General features: G+C 35.4%; 1 protein-coding gene across 6 annotated transcripts in view; it reads left to right on the forward strand.

Annotated features, from left to right (window-relative positions):
• LOC5574603 (LIM and senescent cell antigen-like-containing domain protein 1) overlaps positions 1 to 15,901 on the forward strand; it is a 49,718-nt gene extending 33,817 nt beyond the window's left edge. For all 6 annotated transcript variants that reach the window (XM_001655167.2, XM_001655169.2, XM_021853835.1 and 3 more), the window contains 5 exons: positions 9,409 to 9,525; positions 9,625 to 9,930; positions 14,611 to 14,869; positions 14,927 to 15,068; positions 15,129 to 15,901. In XM_001655167.2, coding sequence (XP_001655217.1) covers positions 9,409 to 9,525; positions 9,625 to 9,930; positions 14,611 to 14,869; positions 14,927 to 15,068; positions 15,129 to 15,328 — 1,024 coding nt within the window. In that variant the 3' untranslated portion in view covers positions 15,329 to 15,901. The remainder of the gene's footprint in view (positions 1 to 9,408; positions 9,526 to 9,624; positions 9,931 to 14,610; positions 14,870 to 14,926; positions 15,069 to 15,128) is intronic.
• Positions 15,902 to 22,851: the final 6,950 nt, after the last annotated feature.

Consider the following 22,851-nt stretch of genomic DNA (forward strand, 5'->3'; position numbering starts at 1 on the left):
ATTCCAATTTACTGTCACTATATAATAAAACACAAATGTGGGCTTCGTAGTCGTGGCATTTGGCCGCATCGTGCTAAGGAGTGTGGGTTCGATTCCCGCTGCAGGCCGGAAAAGTTTTCGTTATGAATGTTCTCCGACTGTACCATTGGGCGTTGCATGCTAGTCCGTTGTCTAGTGTGGTGCTTTCTTCAAAGGGCAAAATTCCCACTGGAAGCATTCATGTGTCGGTGTCTTGTAAAAATAAAATTATTTCGGCTCATTTAAATGGTTGAACGAAACTATTTCCTTCGGCGTGCAGTCCCCAGATAAAATGAAACAAATTGGAAAAATCATTCCCTACGTGGACTTGCTTTTGCTTATAAAACAATATGATAACAGACTGAAGCTATAGACATGACAATCATTCTGAAACTGATTAAATGGATGATACTTGCATCAAGGCAAGGTTAGATCTGAGATATTTATGGACAAATGTGCATGAAATTTTCACATTTTTTTTTTCAGACAATAGATGAATTTCAACATATATTTTTGAGTGACTTTTTCAATCACAAGTTCATCGTAGTGATTTAGTTTATAAATCTGAAAAATTGGCGTAATAAATAAATAAGGTGGACATTTAGACGATCATATTTACGTATGATGGTTTTTGTGTAGAGTTTCCATATCTTTGGATGAATAGTTTATATTTTTTTTGTCAAAAAATTCACTTTAGTCTAGTTGTTTTTACTATTGGAGTTGTGCCCGGGAAAATTACTCAAAAATATATGTTGAAATTCAAGTAATGAATGGCATGCTGTGGAAAATTCATTTCAATCCGTCAATAAATAACTGAGAACTAGCCTGTCCAAGTTGACCATTTTGTATAAAAGATTGAAAAAGATGAAAATGTATTGTCCAAACCTGAATATTCTAATTATCAGTCCAAAACAAGAAAATAAATGAAAACAAAAGTCCGTAATAGTTAAATATGGCATACAATATCTTAAATATATGATTTCAGCTATATAAAAAAGATTTTGAGGTTTTGTCCGACATTTGTTCTAGATCGAACCACTGTGCAATGGCGTCGAATTCACATGTAACAATGACCGTTTGCCATGAAGGGAGTCGTTGTACACAATGGCCGATGAAACAGTCGTTGACTGCAGTACTGCTTCATGTTCACACATTTCTCATCCGGGAACACAAAATCGTTGGTGATTTGCGTGACGTCCTCAGAATGGATCCAAGTGGATCCTGGTCACGGCACCAGATGTTTGGCCAGGACCCATCCCTACGTTGTGTTGTTTGTCTAGAGCATCAGAGTCCGTAGGAAATCACCAACACAAAACCAACTATGGACGATGATTCATTTCCTCCGAGGCACAAGCTGACACTCGGAGGGTCAACGAAACACTTAAAACTATTTACATTTTGATGCTTAATAACTATTCGGTAACACAAAATAACATACATAATACATACATAACAAATATCAATCACATGTGGTTATATGTATGTAGTGGTGGAATAAACAATGCATATGTGCATCGCTACCATTGCGACCGAGGGGATTTCGATTCCAAGAATTGAGTATTTGAAAGCGCAGAGCCCGGAGCCGATACAAGTCTCAACAATATGTTATACGTCGCTTTGATTTAAATATGTCTAAAAAATTATGTATGTGAAGTAAAACCTAAAATACCATTATATTTGTAGAAAAGTTGCATTAAAACGTTTTGATGGCTTTCCAATAACTGTCAAGACTTATGATATGCTAGAATTTTCCAGTGTGGACACCCTATGCAATGCCAACGAAGTTTTCAATCAAATTGGTTCAATACTCATAATTCAATCAATAATATTTAGTTTTCTAAGGGAAAACTAGCCTGTTTCTGATAATTGTCATGCTTTTACTGTAGAAAATTATTGAATGACCATAATAACACGATAAAGGATACATTTTTAATAGTGTACTTTAGGTAGCACTGTGTGTTGCATGTTACCCCACATCAGGGGTAGCATTAAAAATGCATATTTTTCGTCTCTCCTGATTCCAGAAAACTAAATACTGATAAAATTAATACCGCGTGGTATTCTTTACGTAGCGATTAGGGTACCAGATGGTTTTTGTCTCATCTGAATTCTCAATTTTTTCATCCATATTGCTTTGAAGTTGAAAATTGTTGCAAGTTACCCCGTTTGACGGTACTTAGAAACGGTTTGTCCGATCAGTTTGGTGCCTTCCGCAAAGTTTTAGGTTATTGTTGGGACAAAAAACGTTGTATTTTTTTATATATCGAAAATAAAGCTTAAAAATCCATTTTCTCAAAAATCGTATTTTTTATTTTTTTTTTATTTTTTTATATGTTAAAGTAGACAAAAAATGAAGTCTTTTGCACAGTGGGTCAAGATGGAGAAATCATGGACAAAAAAGTTATGATTTTTAAAAAAAGGTTGTTTTTCAATATGGTCTAAATAAACTTTTTGAATGCTTTTCGAGCCGATTTTATGAAAGTACGCAAAATTTTCAACAAAAAAGGTATATGAGAAAATTTTGCTAATTGCTACCGAAACATTTGAAAAGTTTATTATGACCATTTTCAACAAATTCACCTTTTTTTAAAAAATCATAATTTTTTTGTCCATGATTTCTCCATCTTGACCCACTGTGCAAAAGACTTCATTTTTTGTCTACTTCAACTTATAAAAAAATAAAAAAAATAAAAAAATACGATTTTTGAGAAAATTGATTTTTAAGCTTTATTTTCGATATATAAAAAATTACAACATTATTTTTACAGTGTATATTTTTTTCCAGATAGTCTCAACAATAACCTAAAACTTTGCGGAAGACACCAAACTGATCGGACAAACCGTTTCTAAGTTACATTATAATGACCGAAAATTGAAAATTATATCATAATTTTGTATTTAAATAGCTGTATCTTTAAAACGGTAAAAGTTAGCCTGATTTTTCCGTATACCTTTTTTGATGTAAATTTTGCGTACTTTCATAAAATCGAGTTGAAAAATATTTAAAAAGTTTATTATGACCATTTTCAAAAATTCACCTATTTTCAAAAATTATAACTTTTTTGTCCATGATTTCTCCATCTTGACCCACTGTGCAAAAGACTTCGTTTTTTGTCTACTTTAACATATAAAAAAATAAAAAAAATCAAAAATACGATTTTTGAGAAAATTGATTTTTAAGCTTTATTTTCGATATATAAAAAAATTACAACATATTTTTTACAGTGTATATTTTTTCCAGCTAGCTCTCTCCAAGAGCAGCTATTCTAATACGCAATCACACAAAATGCTTTCCAATTACGGAATTCATTCAACGCGACATCGTAGCAATCAGGGTGGAGGTTCCTACCGCTAGGGGGAAAGCTGATATCGTCATGGTCTCGGCGTATTTCCCAGGCGACGCAGAAGATGTTCCTCCTCCAGAGATTTCTGCGCTATCCTCCTACTGTGAAACTTAAAACATTCCCCTTGTCATCGGATGTGACGCGAATGCGCATCACACCTGTATGGGGAAGTACAAATCAAGCGTGTGCTAGAATAAGGGCGTAAGTCGCATGATCGATTTCTCTTCATCGATCCTCTCTTCTGTTAATAAAGGTGACAAGATGCAAGTTTGTTAGCATTTTCTTACTTTAGACCGCTTGGCAGCAATGAAATCTTGCGTCCTGAGGTGAAAAAATGCTGACAAACTTGTATCTTGTCTCTTTCATTTACAGAAGAGAGGATCGATGAAGAGAAATCGATCATGCGACTTTCGCCCTTATTCCAGCACACGCTTGAAATATAAATCCTCGAGGTGAGTACCTTTTACAGTTTCTATCCTCAAAAAACATTGGCATCTGTAACACAGGTGACAAGCCTATGTACATATGAAAACGCCATACGACAGGACGTGCTGGATCTGACTTTATGTAGTCAGTCCTTCTCCCACAAAATAACAAACTGGCATGTTTCTGATAAAATATCTATGTCAGACCACAAACACATAGTCTTTGAATGGGAAGGGGGTCTAACTATTGCAAAATCGTTTATAAATCCTAAGAAGACTGATTGGGAAACCTATTCAGCCACTCTCCGATCCGAAGACTACATCATAAATCCTAATATCAAAACAGTACTAGAGTTAGAAATGGCTTCTGACTCTATAAAAAACAAAATTCCTAATGCATATCAAGAAAGCTGTCCGACTAAAACTGTTAGGTCGAGCAGAGATGTTCCTTGGAGGAACAACCATCTTGAAAAGCTTAGGAAAACTGCACGGAGGGAGTTCAACCGTGCCAAACGCTCTACTGATTGGAGCCTATACCGAAAGGCTCTGACAGGCTACAACAAGGAAATAAGGCTAGCTAAGCGGAAATCATGGGTCCTCATGTGTGAAAGCATTGAGAAGACTCCCGTAGCTGCCAGACTCCATAAAACTCTATCGAAAGACCACTCCAATGGTCTAGGAACTCTCCGAAAGACTGACAGTTCGCTCACTGTGGATCCCACAGAAACACTGAGTGAAATGCTGAGGATTCACTTCCCTGATTCAATCACAGGACTGAAACGGCTGTCATCCACGAACAACTGGAGTGAAGCCAAAAATTTGGTGCTGGAGAAGGTGCTGATTTGACAGCTCGCCGCAAAAAGTTCAATTAGGCACTAGACATACGCGATTTACAATCGAAGTGAATGCGATATTCTCATATATTTTACTTTTTGGGAGTTTAAATTGTATTTGATTGCACAATTGACCGTGATTATAAGATCATTCAGCCATGTATAGTGTTTGTCACAAAATCAACGTTGATTTTACGTACGCGTTTTTGCTCATGCGACATGTCGCTTACGCACGGAGTTTATTATGCACAAAGCTTCAATTTGTTTACTTCAGCACTAGCGCCGCGCTCAAAGTTGCTGGCTTCAAGAACTAGTGCTTTCTTCAGGGGGTTGGATTCAATCCCTGAAGCGAGCATGAACGCTAATGGCGACAGACTTGGCGTCTCTGGTCAACATGAGTTCCTGTCATGGGACTGAAGTACCAAAAAATACGCATTGAAGGTTGTCAAAGAAGCCTTTACGTGAGCAAGGGTGGAAACGACGGAGACGAGCAAACGCTTATTCCTCCCATGATAGAGATTTTTAAGGATAGTTTACTGCCGTGAATCGCAAGTCAGTCCTATCTGCATTTTCGTCAAAATTGAGATGAGTTGAGTTTTCAACATCTCTTTCAATGCTCTTTCAGCTACACTAATGAAATAATATAATTTGTTCGGAAAAATTAGGAAAAAATAGCAAGTCAAATTGTCCCATAATGAAAAGTAACCGCATATCAGTCCCACTACAGACTTTCGCACCGTGGAACACAAAAATGTAACTTGTTTTGATCATCTTTATATTTTTCTCGGAAAGATATATTAATGAAAAGCAAGTTGTGAAAGTTTCATTAAGATTGGAACATCTTCCTATCCTCTGGATTTTTTTGAATATTCGTATGGAAAACGAGTTTGAAAACTTCACAGTCCATTTTCTCAATGCCTACTTTTTACAGATGGGACTGACTTGCGATTTACGGCAGTTTAGTCTTAGGACATATTCCAGATGATTGGCGTCAAGTTCGAGTTGTCTTTATCCCGGGAAAAAAAAGACAAAACCAATCCCAAAGCTTACAGACCGATAAGTCTGTCGTCAGTGATGCTTAAAATAATGGAAAAGGTCTTAGGAGAGTTCATGAATTCAAAATTTATGGAACTAATGCCTCTTTCCAAATACCAATTCGCTTACCAAAATGGAAAATCTACGATCTCAGCACTACCCATGCTAGTCAACAAAATCGAGAGAACTTTTCATGCAAAGGAAATCGCCATCGTGGCATTTCTTGACATTGAGAGTGCATTCGATAACGCTTCCTATTCGTCTGTAGTGTCAGCAATGCATCGGAGAAAATTTGACCCATGCATTGCTACCTGAGTACTTGCTATGCTAGGAAATCGCCGAATCTCATCCGAGTTGAGCGGATCGTGTGCCACTGTCATGGCCACAAAGGGGTGTCCTCAAGACCCCTCCATGACTTTCACCTTCACCTAGTGGTGGTTTGACTAAAGTCAATTTTTTGTCGATTTTTTTTTTTAAATGACATAACTAAACATATTGAAGGAATAGCTTCATGGTATCTTCAGCAAAGTTGTAGATTTTAACGAGGTGAACAAGTTTGCTGAAGACAGTTTTTGTGTAGGGCTATCAGATTTTGAGATAAATGGTTTTGAATTTTTCGACGAAAAATACACTTTAGATAAACCGTTATAATTTATAAACCCGTGATTGGAAAAATCACTCAAAAATATATGTTAAAATTCAAGTTATATCTGATGTTCTGTGAAAATTTCATTCAAATCGGACGATAAATAACTGAGATCTAGCTTGCCAAAGTTGGTCATTTTGTATGGAAAATTGAAAAAGTTGCAAATGTTTTGTCCAATACTGTACGTGTAGCAGTAGTTAAAGAAAAGAAAAATCAATGTGAAATGTAGTGTGAAATCATGCACATAAAGGGAGCGCAAATTTGACGCATATTTATTGGCGTATTTACACTACAAATCATGCCACATTATATAAAAATCATGTACATTTCCGATATAAATCGCGAGCATGGAATCTAGCCGATTACGCGACAATTTGCACAAATTCATGAGGGTGCTGTAAATTGACAAGATATGTAGCGTAATTTTGCGATAAATCTGGCATTCTCTTTATGTGTATGATTTTACATCAAAGATTTTTCTGGGTGGTTTGAACGAATTTTGGAATTTTAGCTTAAGAACTGTGTCACATGAAGAGATCTTGAGATTACAACAATGAAACTATGAACCACAAAATTCCTAGCATTTTTGAGACCAGTACTGAAATTCTGGGGAAAATGCGGTAGAATTTTGAAGCTCCCTGTGCGTTTTCATAACAGCATGTTGAAATCCGGAAATTCTAAGTATTTATGTGATATTCTCGTTTTTCCGGTAGGGTTTCTGGTAGAATCCTTAGAATTGTTTAGAATTTCTAGAATTAAAAATCAGTTCTCACAATAGTAGTTGAATCGAGGAATAATTTTTCGGAAATCTCCGTTAAACATTTTTGTAGATCCAGTAAAATTACTGAGTTTTTTTTAAATCTGGCATTTCATTCGATTTGTTAAAATCTTTTAATCAACTCTATCTGGTGGGAATTTTGAAATCCAGGTGAGAATGTTGAGATTTTTATGGGAAATGTAGTGAATCCGATGGTTATTGTTAGAAATCAATGAGGATTCCCTTTAAAACACCATTGAAATTATAATGATTCTTATAGATTTTACAAAAAATTGCAACTGAATCCAGAAGATATTTACCGAAATTCCAAATGTTTAAAATAAAGTTTTGCTGTGAAATTCCAACCGAACTAGAAATCAACGTAATCTTAAAGATTTTTACAAGAACTTCAAAGATTCACACCAGAATTGGTAGAAATCTCAATGTCAGTGTGACTATTGTCGGCAGCCTTTCCCTGCTGATGAATCAGTTCGGCAAATCTAAGTCAGCCGCATTTTGAGGCGTATTTGTTTCAATTAAGGTGAAGATGCATCGAAGCCAAACTTCAAATTTTCAAGAGAACAAATCTGGAAAACCGAACGTCCGTTTGAGCTGAAAACTTAATCGATTGGTCATCACCAGCTAGTGACCAATCGATTAAGTTTTCAGCTTAAACGGATGTTCGGTTCTCCAGATTTGTGCTGTAGAAAATTTGATGTTTGCCTTCGATTCATCTTCAACTGAATGATTTCATGACGAAAGTCCTGAAAATCTCTGCAGGGGAACGCTGAAAGAACAAGGAATCATCTGAATGTTTTCATTAGTGTGTTTTGATAAAAAATATACTGAGAATTTGGCGTTCTAATTATGATTGCCGAAAAAAGTAGAATGGCGCCGAAGCCGTAAATTACCCTACCGTTTGATAGTGTTTAACTAGCTTGCTATGAAAACAGTTAACTTTATTGATGATATATGATTTTGAGTCACTGTTTGTAAGCTTAGTATATCGTTTATGTGGAATTTGTATTTCACATTGAAATTTAAGACTTTTGACAACACATCGATTCTATGTTTCCATTATTTTGGGAAAACTGCTCTAACGCCTTTAAAGCCCGTGAGAAACAAATATCATCCAACCCAAACATATTAACATAAATCATGCCTTAAATTCGTGTACTTGTAGGGGCAATGGGGGCAATATGAACATACGGGGCAATATGAGCCACCCCGGTTTTGACCTCAAAAACAGTGTTCTAATGTCTAGTGTCATTATGATCTGCTAAAGGATGCCTCAAATAGCCACCACAATAGAAACTGTAAGAATATTCGTTTGAACACTCAAGATATTTACAAAAATGTACCAATTTGTCCTTCGACATGAAAAGCTTATAATTTTGGCAGTTTTTAATTAAGCCTACAAGACAATAATATTTATAATTCTGGTAAATTTTACCAATCCATTGAAACTTATGATCATAATGAACAGTTCGTGAGCGAAATTAGATTTGTTCGTAAACAAAATTATTGAAAAACAATATATTATTTCCAAGGTGAAGGGGCGGGGCAAAATGAGCCACCTAGATTTAAGCAGAACAATCGATGTTTTGAACATAAAAATGCATTGCCTATATGTACCAGATTATATTTTTACTGCATAGTCATCTTTATACACCATTACAAGTGGAACACTATGCTAATACGTTGAACCAAGTGTCGCAATTTAGTACTAGTATAACATGGTCTGTTTACTATGTATTATGTATCTTTAAAACTAAGCCGCTAGAATCAATAATTTCAAGCAAAGCTAATACAATTTCCTTTCCAATAATGTACTCTTCACCACTAATTCTTCTCTATACTGTTTTAAATAAAAATCATTCGATTGAAAAAGGTGGCTCATACTGCCCCGTAGGGTGGCTCATAATGCCCCATATGGTTGGTGACCACGTCGAAAAACATGGTTTTCCAAAAAGTTCTTGAAATAATTTGCAAGTTGATGTTAAAATTAATTATCGACGTAACATGGAAGATAACATTCTATAGTACAAGGCACTTGCATTCAAACCATAATTTTTACTGTTTTTCTATGCATTCCATGACGTTTTCCTTAGGCGGCCCATATTGCCCCGATCACCCCTACTACAATTGTACGAGCTGTTAACGTTAATTATATGATATCAAATAATAAGACGTGATGGAAATGAGCTTTAATTTCAATAATAAACCCTTATTTTTATATTGTATTTATATTAAAAAATCTCAAACATTTCCTAGCATATTCCTCTATTAATATCGAAATTCAAAATAGATTATTACAATCCATTAATTCAACTTTTCTGTCTTCTTCTAGAGTTTCGCCAAACATGTCGCTGGGTACAATGATTTGTACCCGTTGTGACGAAGGTTTTGAACCTCACGAACGAATCGTCAATTCAAACGGCCAGCTGTGGCACACCCAATGTTTTGTGTAAGTAAATATCGTTATGTAACGTAAGTAATCAAATAAATTAACCACATTGCTCAAAAAATTTGAAATCACTTATTCGCTGAATTACTGCGATTTCAGGTGCGCACAATGCTTCCGTCAATTCCAAGACGGAATTTTCTACGAGTTTGAAGGACGCAAGTACTGCGAGAAGGACTTCCATATTCTGTTTGCGCCATGCTGCAACAAGTGCAACGACTTTGTCATCGGACGGGTGATCAAGGCTATGGCGGCCAATTGGCATCCCGACTGCTTCACGTGCGAACAGTGCCATATTCCACTGGCGGATTCGGGTTTCATTCGCAACCAAAACCGGGCGCTCTGTCACGATTGCAATCAGAAGGAGAAAGCCGATGGGCTGGGCAAGCACATGTGCAACAAATGTCAGTGAGTATCGTGGAAATGGCAGAAATGTGTAATGTACTCTCCTGTGCAAAAGTTTGGAGTCACCCAAAAACTTACAAAAGTGTTATATGTAGGTATGTCTCTGTGATTACACCTCAAATTAAAACTCTCTATGGCTAATTCGAAAGGCAGCGAGTTAGTCTTGCTTCGTAGGTATTTAGACCAAAACAATTTTTGAATTTTGTTGACTATTTTTTTTACTGAAATTGTCACATTTGTTTCAGAAAAAAAAAACAAATGGAAAATTCCTCGAAAAATTGCAGAAGTATTCTGTGGAATGATATCTGCAGAATTTATTTGAGCAACTTTTCATGAACCCTTAGGATTTTTTTATTTATTATTGAGCTTTAAAACTTCATTAACCTTGTTCATTCGGCTCAAAACGTGGGGAAATTCGTGGAATATTTCTTAGAAGAATTTTGGAAAATTTCTTCAATAATCTTTTGACAGTCTCAAAACGGTTCGTGAGAAATCCTCGCAAAAATATTTGGAAGAATTCTCCTAAGAATCTGCGAAGGACTTAAAATAGAAGTACTTCAAGGAACAGCTGGACAGAACTTTGAGAAATAAAAATATTTCTTGCGGAAAGTTCGATGAAACTCTCGAACTCTAGAAATTTAAGAAGAACATGCAAAAATTGAATGAATATATGGCGAAATTCCTATTGACTTCATTAGACAAATCATCGGATGAATACTTAAACCTAAAGACAGCCTAGAAGAAATCCCAGGAAACCTTTTGTGAGCGTCACTGAACAAATTCTGGGATGCAGCCTAAGCCTAAGCCGAATCCCATGAGAATTTTTCATAAAATATCTCTAGAGCAGGGCTGCCCAAAGTATTGTCTACATATGAGTCTAACTTGCCAAGATCTGTTAGAGATTCAGGACAAACTGAGTTATTTCGAAGTTCAGTTTGATGTTTTTAGAATTAAATGATTACCTAATTTCTCTTTCATGTATTTCGTCATTAAAACTTTCACTGAATAACATGCTGTATTTCACTGAATACTGGGCATGAATTGAATATAATCTAGATAGGTATTTGAACAAAATCAAACATAAAGTTTTGCAAAGATTTCTTACAGAATCATTGACAAGATTTTTATGGAATACTTGGAATGATTCCATAAAACCTGGAATTATAAGTACAACTCTCGCAGATCCCTTTGCAGGCTTCTCACAAAATCTCGAATCCTCTTCAGAATTTTTACAGAACTCTAAGTTTGCTTCATGTGTTGATTTCTATCACATCCTGAACATCATTCTCAAAGAACTCAGGGCTGCATTTTTAAAACAATTTTAGGCTAGATTCTAATGTAGTGTAAAATGGGGTGAATAGAAACACTCTCCGACATGTTTGAATGTGTAAAACTTAAACCGTGTGGATAAAATACAATATTATTAGTCCAAAATATGGGTCACGTCTTCCTTTGCTAAGACCCCAATTGCTGTTAAAAAGTAAAAATTATATCATACAAAGATTTATGAAAATGTTGTATGTTTCTATTCACCCCGTGATGGGGCGAATAGGAACACTGTTCAGTAAATATCAATACTTTTTTTCATTTTAAATGAAAAATAAACTCTTTTTCAAGTACATCTCAAAGAAATATCCCAATGTATTACCTAGTGAAGAAAAAAATTATAATTTTTCAAAGCAATTTCAATTTTTGATCATGTTAGAAATTGGCAAAATGGCGGATGTTTTAAGCTGTCAAAAATGGTTGAAATTTCGATATTTTCTTCTCAATTTTATAATGACAAATGTAGCAAAATTATTAATTTGAAAATAGTCTATCGATACTCTGTTGCTAATGAACTAATGGAAAAAAATATATTTCATGAGGTTTTTAAATGATAAATTACATAATAGTTGCATTTCTAATTGTAGGTCGCTTTGTTTCTATTCGCCCCACTTTTTCTATTCACCCCGTTTTACGGTAATCCAAAACACAATTCTCACAAATTTCTGGGCAAGATCATCACTAAATTTTAGGAAAGATTCTCATATAATCCTCTCTAACGTATACAAAAACATTCTGCTTCACGAGTTTTTTAGGGGTTTTATAACTGATTCATCCTTGAGGGCTTGAGCATAGCAGGAAACGCTATTTGAATTTCTTAAAAAAAATCTAGTAATGATACTACAAGAAACGGAGGAGACAAGCCTAGATAAGAACTTTCAAGCATATTTAGATAAATTAATACTATGCCGTTTGGTCGAATGCCGACTAACGGCCTGCTTCAGAATTTCTTAAAAACAAATCTAAAGGAATACTAGGAGAAACGGAAGAGAAATGCCTAGAGATGAAATTTAAAAAAAAATGCGGATTAATTCATGAACTCTTTTAGGGCATTGTGATTATTTTTACCAATTCTATAAGCGATAGGATAGACTGCTTCCGAATTTCTTAAAAACAAATCTAAAGGAATACTAGGAGAAACTGAAAAGAAATGCCTAGAGATGAAATTAAAAAAAAAATGCGGATTAATTCATGAACTCTTCTAGGGCATTGTGATTATTTTTACCAATTCTAAAAGCGATAGGATAGACTGTATTTTCTCAAATTCATTTCATAAAGCATGGAGGAATTATTATAGGAATAATTAAAGATTTGAAGTTCCCTCCCCTTGGTTATGCGACCTTGCCGCGATGGGAGGGCATAATCCATTAGCCCATATGATGGAAACCAAAGGCGTAACCTGTAGTGGTGGTATCACATTTTGGCTTTTTTGCTTAAAGCCGCGTCATAATTTATATGGCACAGACGCAATAATATCTCGGATGTGATCCAACGGACATTCTGCGTCATTGATAGAATTGATGCCCATTTCAAATAATTATTCTATTCGAAGTGGACATTAATACTATTGGTGACGATCAGTTTGTCTTTTGCTAACCTGAATGATCCGTAGCCACTCTTACTATTAGCTAGCTAGACACATCGTTATCATATTCGACGTAGGGAATATTACTCTGAGGAAAATTACTAGTAGATTCACTGAGTAGAAATAAGTGGCGACAATCTTATTTTAATATGGTTTTTACATTGCCATAATAAGAAATATCTCTTTTGTAACAACGGTATAAATAATCTGATTCCAGCTTCATTTTCGCAAAATTTACAAGCAGAAAGTAGGCGTTGTGAAGCATTGCATTTGCCACCGAAAAGTGAATCTTATAGGAGACTGTAATATAAGGCTAAGGTAACTTTACTCTTAAATATTCACTATAAAATGACTATGGAAAGTAAGACGCTGAGATCGATCATTAGGGTACACTTGCTAGTTTCGAGAAATTGTTGAACAGACAAGGAAAGTGACTTTTTTCTTTAAGGATATATGAACGTAAAGACTTGACATTAACTAGAATTACTACTAAACTGCCTAATTTTGTTAAGACTTGACGACAATTGACATTTAAGACTCTAATCTTATGTAAATAGGGGGGTCTGTAGCCTTGAGGTTACGCTTTCGCTTCATAAGCGGAAGGTCATGGGTTCGATTCCCAGCCCCTCCACAAAAAACCCGTCCAGCCACCAAAAGACGCCTCTCGGAGGACCGTGCTTTGGGGAGCACATCCATCCTCCGTCAGTATCAGATGGTGACTGAGACAAACTGACCCTCTTCGCAGGCAGCTAGCCTCACTAACAGCAGAGTTCTCTCCTACCTGCTCGGTGAGAGAGTAAATAGTAGGAGAGAGTGAAAGTAGATGGAAGTATAGATAAGTTAAAAATAGATCTGTATCGGTAAAGAAGCTACAGATCAACTGATTCCGGCACAGTAGTGGCCACGAGCACAAAATGCCTTGAAAAAAAAAAAAAAAAAAAAAAAAAAAAAAAAAAAAAAAAAAAAAAAAAAAAAAAAAAAAATCTTACGTAAAAGACAGGAGTAATCAGTATAGGACTTAAATGACAAATTATTCAAAACCATTTTGACTACACAGTATTAGTAATGACACTACTACACTACTATTTTAAAAATTCTGATGGAGCTGCTGATTTTCACAATGCTTCCTTTTCTCAGAAGCAAGGGAATATGGGTATTTTTTAAAAAACTACCACGTCACAATACTAATAAAAAAACAGTGTTCATGCGGGCAGCATAGCCTACTCCGTCTGAGTATTGGTCCTGGTAGAGGGGAAACTTGGCAAAAGCAAGAACCGAGCTTGACAAGTTAAGCTGTCAGGCAGCTCCAACTGAATACCATATAAAAAAATAATTAAAGGTTTGAAGTTGGAAGAAATTCAAGTATGAAAACCTGGAGCAGTCCATGAAAGAATCTTGGTAGAAATTCCAAGATAATTCCAGGGAGAAAACATTGGGAAACTCTTTGATGAATTTTCAGGAACTATCCTTGGAAGAATTATCGATAGTAAAAGAATCCCTATATTCAAGTGAAAATTTAGAAAACAAAATTTCGAAAAGGTTTCGATAAAATTGCCAATGTTTAGATTGTTTAGATTGTCTCATTACCTTCGAATAAATCACAGAGTCTCAATACGAAATGTAGATTACAGAAATATGGATAAAAAGCTTTTGTATTGATTTTTGAAGGGTGAGAACTAATCTTGCAAGGGTAGAATAAGGTAGAGGAGAGACTAATAGTAGCAATACAATAGTACTAGAGCCTTAAATTATCTTTGTATATTGTCTTCCAGTGGCGTCATCGATGACGCTCCGTTGCGGTTCCGAGGAGAGGTGTATCATGGTTATCACTTTAACTGCACGGCCTGCGGGGCTGAGCTGGATTCATCTGCCCGGGAGGTTAAAAATCGTACTGGATATGCCGCGAACGACATGAATGAGTTGTATTGTCTGCGTTGTCATGACCGTATGGGTATCCCAATCTGTGGAGCGTGCAGACGACCCATCGAGGAACGTGTTGTCACTGCACTAGGCAAGCATTGGCATGTCGAGGTAATTTTCAACATAATTTAGTTCGTAACAGTTCACTAATTATTGTCTTTTAAACAGCATTTTGTGTGTGCCAAATGCGAGAAACCATTTTTGGGACATCGTCATTACGAAAAGCGTGGTCTTGCCTATTGTGAAACTCACTATCATCAGTTATTCGGTAATCTCTGCTTTGTTTGCAATCAAGTTATTGGCGGTGACGGTAAGTACAAAACTACGTTAATATCAACTATCAACTGTTTATTTTTTGCCCTCTTATTAGTATTCACCGCATTGAACAAGGCATGGTGCGTGCATCATTTCTCATGTTCAATTTGCGACACCAAGATGGATCAAAAATCTAAATTTTACGAATATGACGAAAAGCCCGTTTGCAAAAAATGCTACGAGAGGTTCCCGAACGAGCTTAGACGCCGATTGCGTATGGCACATGAGAATACACTGAAGAAGAACGTCGTCTGAAATTTCTGATTGACTGTCTTCCGAGAACTTGTTGAAAAAGAAACGCGATCGAAACGGAATTGTGGCCAAATTAAATGCTTTCTAATCATGCTAAACAAGCACAAAAATAAAAAAAAATAGATGTTATGAAAAGTGCCTTAACACTCGAAGATTTTAATAACGTATTTACATGTGTTCTTTATTTAAGGCTAATTATTGAATGATTGTCATACACTGTTAATATTTAAGGTATCATACAACTACCGTTTGCCATTCGTTTGTTGTTTTTAAACCATTATAATATCTTTTACATATTTTACATTTGATTTTTAAGGAAGCAAAATTTGAAATTTCTACAATTAATCTTAATTTAGGACCGGTTGAATGAAAAAAGGCTAATAAAACGACTTTTTAGCAACCTACTAACATTTTCAAGCGCAAAATTGATAATAATGAAAAGTGCTTGTGACATTTATGTCACACAAGGAAAAGGATACGACATGCAACAAATGAATGGCAAAATTTATTTCATGATTTATGTGTCCATTGTTAGAAACGTAACATAGCAATTATACGGTTGAAAATAACCCCAAATTTATGAGATTATGATTTCTTCCTTAGAACAAAAGAACAATCCTTGAGTCTTCAACTCTTTCGTTTACATGATTACTCCATAAACTACTTAAAGAATTTCTCCTGGATTTTCCCAACAATATCACAAATATGTTCGTCCAAGATTTACGCTAATGGCTCCTCGAGCAATTTCTCAATAGATACCTTCAGATCTTTCCTCATGAACACTTTCAGGAATTATAACTGGAATTTTCAGAGCTTATAGGGTAGAAGCACCGGTTTTGGCCATACACCAGTTGTAGCCATAGTGGATTAAACACCGTTTTACATAGCCAATCAGCATGAAACCTTTTGTGTGCAGTAGATCACATTCATGTGATAGAGCTACATTCATTTACTTGTCTAAATTGATTCAAAACATAAGAAAAACAATTAATTTTCCTTATAATTTTAACTCCCATACACCTAATTTGGCCAGGGCGCTCCTAATTTGGCCACTCTCATGAGAAATCAATGTAATTGGCCAATTTAGGAACCGAAGTTAAATCTCTGGCCGAAACTGGTTCCGTTGGCCTATATTGACCAACGGGATTTTCAAAGCGAAAAAATGGTTTTGGCTCATCAAAACTGACTTACACATATAATATAGATTGAAAGCTTGCATTTGACATATTTGCTGTATAAATACGGCTTCCCATTCAGTTTTTATTGACATTTTCTCTTAGGCTGGCCAAAACCCGTGCTTTTACCCTATCAGAGAAACTGCCTAACTTTTTTCAGGATTGTAGATAGAATTTAATAGTTTTTCGAGAACATCTTCCAAAATTTATCTTATAAGATAGCTCTATATTTATTTATTTTATTTATAGAGCGAGTGATGGCGTTTAAGCCTAGGCTATGATAAAAGCCAGAGCACTAGGAGGAAATTCCAACCCCTGGACCATCGGATAACTATGGAGTGCAAAAAACATTCTTAGCAATACCACTCCTAACGGACATAATCCGATCGTATCACTTGGTTATGGTGAATCCTAAACCATTATTCACCCATCCACATCCTTGATATCTATGAGGGCGTCGGTGAGTTGCCGGCCTCTTGCTAAGTAAATATCATATCATCATCCTTTCCTATCCCAGTAACGGAGCAGATGGGCGCGTTAAAGGATGCACCTGGTGTTGTTGTTAGAACACACGCCTCTCACGCCGAGAACCTGGGATCGAACCCCACCCCCGCTAGTCACTTATGACTAGGGACAATGGAAATTCCGCGAAATTTGGACTTTGCCGCGAAACTTATTAAATCCAGTGAAATACCGCGAAATTAGTTAAATTTGGCGAATTTATATGATAGCCACAGTGAATTCCAAGTTTTTGTTTATGAAAATGGTTTAATCATCGTGAAGTGGAAGTTCCGATTGTATAACATTTTGCGGTAATCCACTTCGCGGTATACGATTTCGCGGCGTGCCATTTCGCGGTACGACATTTCGCGGTTGGTACCATTTGGCGGCATGTTATTTCGCGGTCAGTATTATTTCGCGGTGTACCGTTTCGCGGATTGTACCAAGAAGTTTCATATATCTTAACAGTGCAATTTGAAGGACGGCCTGTGTTCAAAAGAAGGGTAAATCACCGATGAAAATGTTATTAGTGATAATGCCAACAATTTTCAGTGCAACTCATAGGAAAACCCACACCGCGAAATGGTATAGACCACGAAATGACATACCGCGAAATGGTACCAACCGCAAAACGGTAAACCGCCAAATGATACAAGCCGCGAAATGGTACACCGCGAAATGGTTGACCGCGCAATGGTTTACCGCGAAATGTCGGACAACCGGAAGTTCCATCAAAAATGTTTTATCGTTTAAAAGACGTCAAAGTTGAAACTATAACACTTGAAAGTTATTAATATTTTTAAACACACCGTGCGTAAAGATTCTTCTTCTTGGAGTTACGTTCTTACTGGGACAGAGCTTGCTTCTCAGCTTAGTGTTCAACGAGCACTTCCACTGTTATTAACTGAGAGCTTTCTTTGCCAAAGTTGTCATTTTCGCATTTGTATATCGTGTAGCAGGTACGATGATACTCTATGCCCAGGGAAGTCAACAAAATTCTATTACGAAAATATCATTGACCGACCGGGAATCGAACCCAGACACCTTCAGCATGGCTTTGCTTTATAGCCGCGGAATATTATCACTCGGCTATGGAAATGTCCTTTTTACTATACCATTTAATTCCACTAGAGTTTGTATCCATTGACAGATACGCGTATTTCGACCACGACTGCAAGGCCGTCTTCTGTGTCGTATACTACACTCGACTTGACGACACTAAAGACGGCCCACACTGGGGCAGAATCGAAAAAACGCGGAAACAACCTATAATTCTTCGGAATGAAGAGATAGACGTTTGGTGTCTTCAACGAAAATGGTCCTTTCAATGAGACCGATTTTTTGACATAAAGTCATATATTTCTGTATTATTCGCATAAATGGCTCATATGCCATTTCGGTCAAATGACATTTTAGGTGTATGGTTTCTTCGGCAAAGTTGTTCATTGTTTTATGCTGATAATTATTGCTGAAGACGTCAAATTTCCAAGGCCTACTATTTTTAAAATATAGACATTTTTTCTGAAAATGGTGCTAAAAACCGTAATATTTGACAACTACCGAAAAGCTAAACATTACATATAATTTTTAGCTTTTCGGTAGTTGTTAAACTTCCACTCGGCTGGTTGGCCGTAAACTACGATTCATAATTAAAACAAGTACGTAATATTTGAGTTTTGCATGTGAGCGGTTCCACAGAAAATGACGACTTTTTTCCCAAATTTCATTTTTATATTTTTTGATTTGGATGAAATTTTTCACATGCTTTCTTTATGCCCAAAAATGCCTTTTTGCATCATCGGCTCGCCATTTTGACTCTAGCCTTACTTTTGAAAAGGGCCTAAGAAAAAAATCCTTTATAATTTTCAAAAAATTATAACTTAGAAACGGTTTGTCCGATCAGTTTGGTGCCTTCCGCAAAGTTTTAGGTTATTGTTGGGACTATCTGAAAAAAAAAATACACTGTAAAAAAAATGTTGTATTTTTTTATATATCGAAAATAAAGCTTAAAAATCAATTTTCTCAAAAATCGTACTTCTGATTTTTTTTTTATATGTTAAAGTAGACAAAAAATGAAGTCTTTTACACAGTGGGTCAAGATGGAGAAATCATGGACAAAAAAGTTATGATTTTTAAAAAAAGGTGAATTTTTGAAAATGGTCATAATAAACTTTTTAAATATTTTTAAACTCGATTTTATGAAAGTACGCAAAATTTACAACAAAAAAGGTATACGGAAAAATCAGGCTAACTTGTACCGTTTTAAAGATACAGCGATTTTAATACAAAATTATGATATAATTTTCAATTTTCGGTCATTATAAAATAACTTAGAAACGGTTTGTCCGATCAGTTTGGAGTCTTCCGCAAAGTTTTAGGTTATTGTTGGGACTATCTGGAAAAAAAATATACACTGTAAAAAGAAATGTTGTATTTTTTTATATATCGAAAATTAAGCTTATAAATCAATTTTCTCAAAAATCGTGTTTTTGATTTTTTTATATGTTAAAGTAGACAAAAAATGAAGTCTTTTGCACAGTGGGTCAAGATGGAGAAATCATGGGCAAAAAAGTTATGATTTTTTAAAAAAAGGTTGATTTTTCAATATGGTCTAAATAAACTTTTAGAATGCTTTTCGACCCGATTTTATGAAAGTACGCAAAATTTTCAACAAAAAAGGTATATGAAAAAATTTTGCTAATTGCTACCGAAACATTTGAAAAGTTTATTATGACCATTTTCAACAAATTCACCTTTTTTTTTAAATCATAACTTTTTTGTCCATGATTTCTCCGTCTTGACCCACTGTGCAAAAGACTCAATTTTTTGTCTACTTTAAAATATAAAAAAATAAAATAAATCAAGAAAACGATTTTTGTGAAAATGGATTTTTAAGCTTTATTTTCCAAAAAAAATATAATTACATTTTTTTTTTTCACTGTGTATATTTTTTACAGATAGTTCCAACAATAACCTAAAACTTTGCGGAAGAAACCAAACCGATCAGACAAATAGTTTCTGAGTTTTAATTTTTTGAAAATTGTTAAGGCTTTTTTCTTAGGCCCTTCCCAAAAGTAACGCTAGGGTAAAAATGGCGAACCGATGATGCAAATAGGCATTTTTGGGTATAAAGAAAGCATATGCCAAATTTCAGCCAAATCAAAAAATACAAAAGTAAACCGATATTCGAATTCAAATGGAACCGCTCATGTATTTTTTCACATAAAGTGCAATATATCGCCTATGACTATGAAATGTATTGGCATAAAGCAGGTGTGGTACAAATTTGATGGTAAAAAAAAATTTGTTTGATTTTTCAAAGAATATTTTCAATAAACAGAGATATTACGAATAGGCCATTTTTGCGATCGGGTAATTTCGGGCAGGTGTTTTCGTCGCCATCCACTTACGAAAGGTCAGAGCGTTATTGTGTATTATTTTCTAGGATATGATATTCGATATATTTTTTATAAGCGATCTGGAAGTATGCTAAGCTTATAAAAAGTTTCAAAACTATTATAGCAGTTTTCCAATGAAAACAAAAGTTCATAATAATAATTAACATCTTTGCGGTTTACTGGGGGTTACATTTACTTAAATATTTATAACATACATTGATTATGTATTTTCTATTCGCCATAAGCGTAGTACGGAGAAACCGAATATAGTACTCAAAACAATTTTATCAGTTTTTCAAAAATAGTGGGCTTTGGAAATTTTACATCTTGATCAATTAATGTCATAAAATAACGATCAAATTTGCCGAAGAAATCATATACATACCTAAATTGTCATTCGACCGAAATGGTTTAATATGAGTCTGGCGCTTATGGCATTTTTGCGAATAGAGCAATGTAAAGACAATGTATATAACACATATTTGAGTAAATTTAGCTACCAGTGAACCACAAGAATGTTAATTATTATTTTGAACTTTTGTTTTCATTGGAAAACTGCTTCATTGTGATGTAGAATAATTTTTAACCTTTTTATAAGCTTAGCATACTATCAGATCGCATAGAAAAAATATATCGCAGATCATATCCTAGAAATTAAAAGACAATAATGCTCTGACCATTCGTAAGTGGATGACGATGAAAACAACTTGCCCGATCGCAAGAATGGCCTATACGCAATATCCCTGTTTTTTGGAAATATTCTTTGAAAAATCAAACAAAATTTTATTTTTAACATCCAATTTTTACCAGACCTTCTTCTTCTTCTTTCTGGCGTTACGTCCCCACTGGGACAAAGCCTGCTTCTCAGCTTAGTGTTCTTATGAGCACTTCCACAGTTATTAACTGAGAGCTTACTGTGCCAATGACCATTTTTGCATGCGTATATCGTGTGGCAGGTACGAAGATACTCTATGCCCTGGGAAGTCGAGAAAATTTCCAACCCGAAAAGATCCTCGACCGGTGGGATTCGAACCCACGACCCTCAGCTTGGTCTTGCTGAATAGCTGCGCGTTTACCGCTACGGCTATCTGGGCCCCTGCTTTATGCCAATAAATGACACAGTCATAGGCGATATATGACATTTTAATTGAAAAAATACATGCAAAACTCAAATTTTACGTTTTTGAGCACCATTTTCTTAAAAATTACCTATATTTTAAAAATAGTAGGCCTTGGAAATTTGACGTCTTCAGCAATAATGTTCAGCATAAAACAATGAACAACTTTGCCGAAGAAACCATACACCTAAAATGTCATTTGGCCGAAATGGCATATAAGCCATTTATGCGAATAATACAAAAATATATGACTTAATGTAAAAAAAATCGATATCATTGAAAGGACCATTTTCGCTGAAGACACCAAACGTCTATCTCTTCATTCCGATGAACTATAGGTTGTTTCCGCGTTTTTTCGATTCTGCCCCAGTGTGCGGCCTTACAATTGAGGTCAAAATACACGTATCTGTCAAAGGATACAAACTCTGGTGGAAAAATGGTAATACATAGTACTAAATTTGGGTTTTAAAAATTTTAACACGATGCGTTGGTGGCTATTTGGAGTATATAATTTCTAACGGGCTTTAAGGTTATACGAATCATGGGTAGTGGTTAGAGTCCGCGGCTACAAAGCAAAGCCATGCTGAAGGTGTCTGGATTCGATTCCCGGTCGGTCCATGATCTTTTCGTAATGAAAATTTCCATGACTTCTCTGAGCATAGAGTCTCATCGTACGTGCCACACGATATACGAATGCGAAAATGGCAACTTTGGCAAAGAAAGCTCTCAGTTAATAACTTTGGAATTGCTCATAAGAACACTAAGCTGAGAAGCAGGCTCTGTCTCGGTGAGGACGTTAATACCAAGAAGAAGATCTGCATATTCTGCCCACACTGGCCCTCCTATCTATATATTTTCAGGACGTGAATTCTAAATATGTAATACCATCAGTGCACCAGATTCCGCTCATTTAAGGGAAGCTATGTGTTCAAATGTTTATTATAAAATAACTATTGTATCGATCAAAACTATTTTCATGTCACAATGTAGCTCCAAGTATAGGTAATCAGGGGCAAAATAAAAAGAATTTGAAAAACTTTCATAAAAAAATATTGAATTGCATTTGTTACTGCATCTAAGTGTTCCTATTTCCGCTCACGTTAAAGAGATTTCGGGACGAACTTACTGAAAAATGCATTACTTCGAATTTCGTTATTTATCCTGATATTTTTTATGATCAAACCATGGCTACTACTGCAATAAAGAAGGCTGTTTTCTAAAATCGACATTTTTTTAAATTTTTGTTCAATTTTCTGCATGAGCGGTTATTGGAACACACAAAAATACCTAGTGGTCCAATAACCGCTCACGAGGACTTGTGTTTTGAATATAAA

This window comes from Aedes aegypti, chromosome 1 (genome assembly GCF_002204515.2).
Source record: "Aedes aegypti strain LVP_AGWG chromosome 1, AaegL5.0 Primary Assembly, whole genome shotgun sequence".
NCBI classification, from domain to species: Eukaryota; Metazoa; Arthropoda; class Insecta; order Diptera; family Culicidae; genus Aedes; species Aedes aegypti.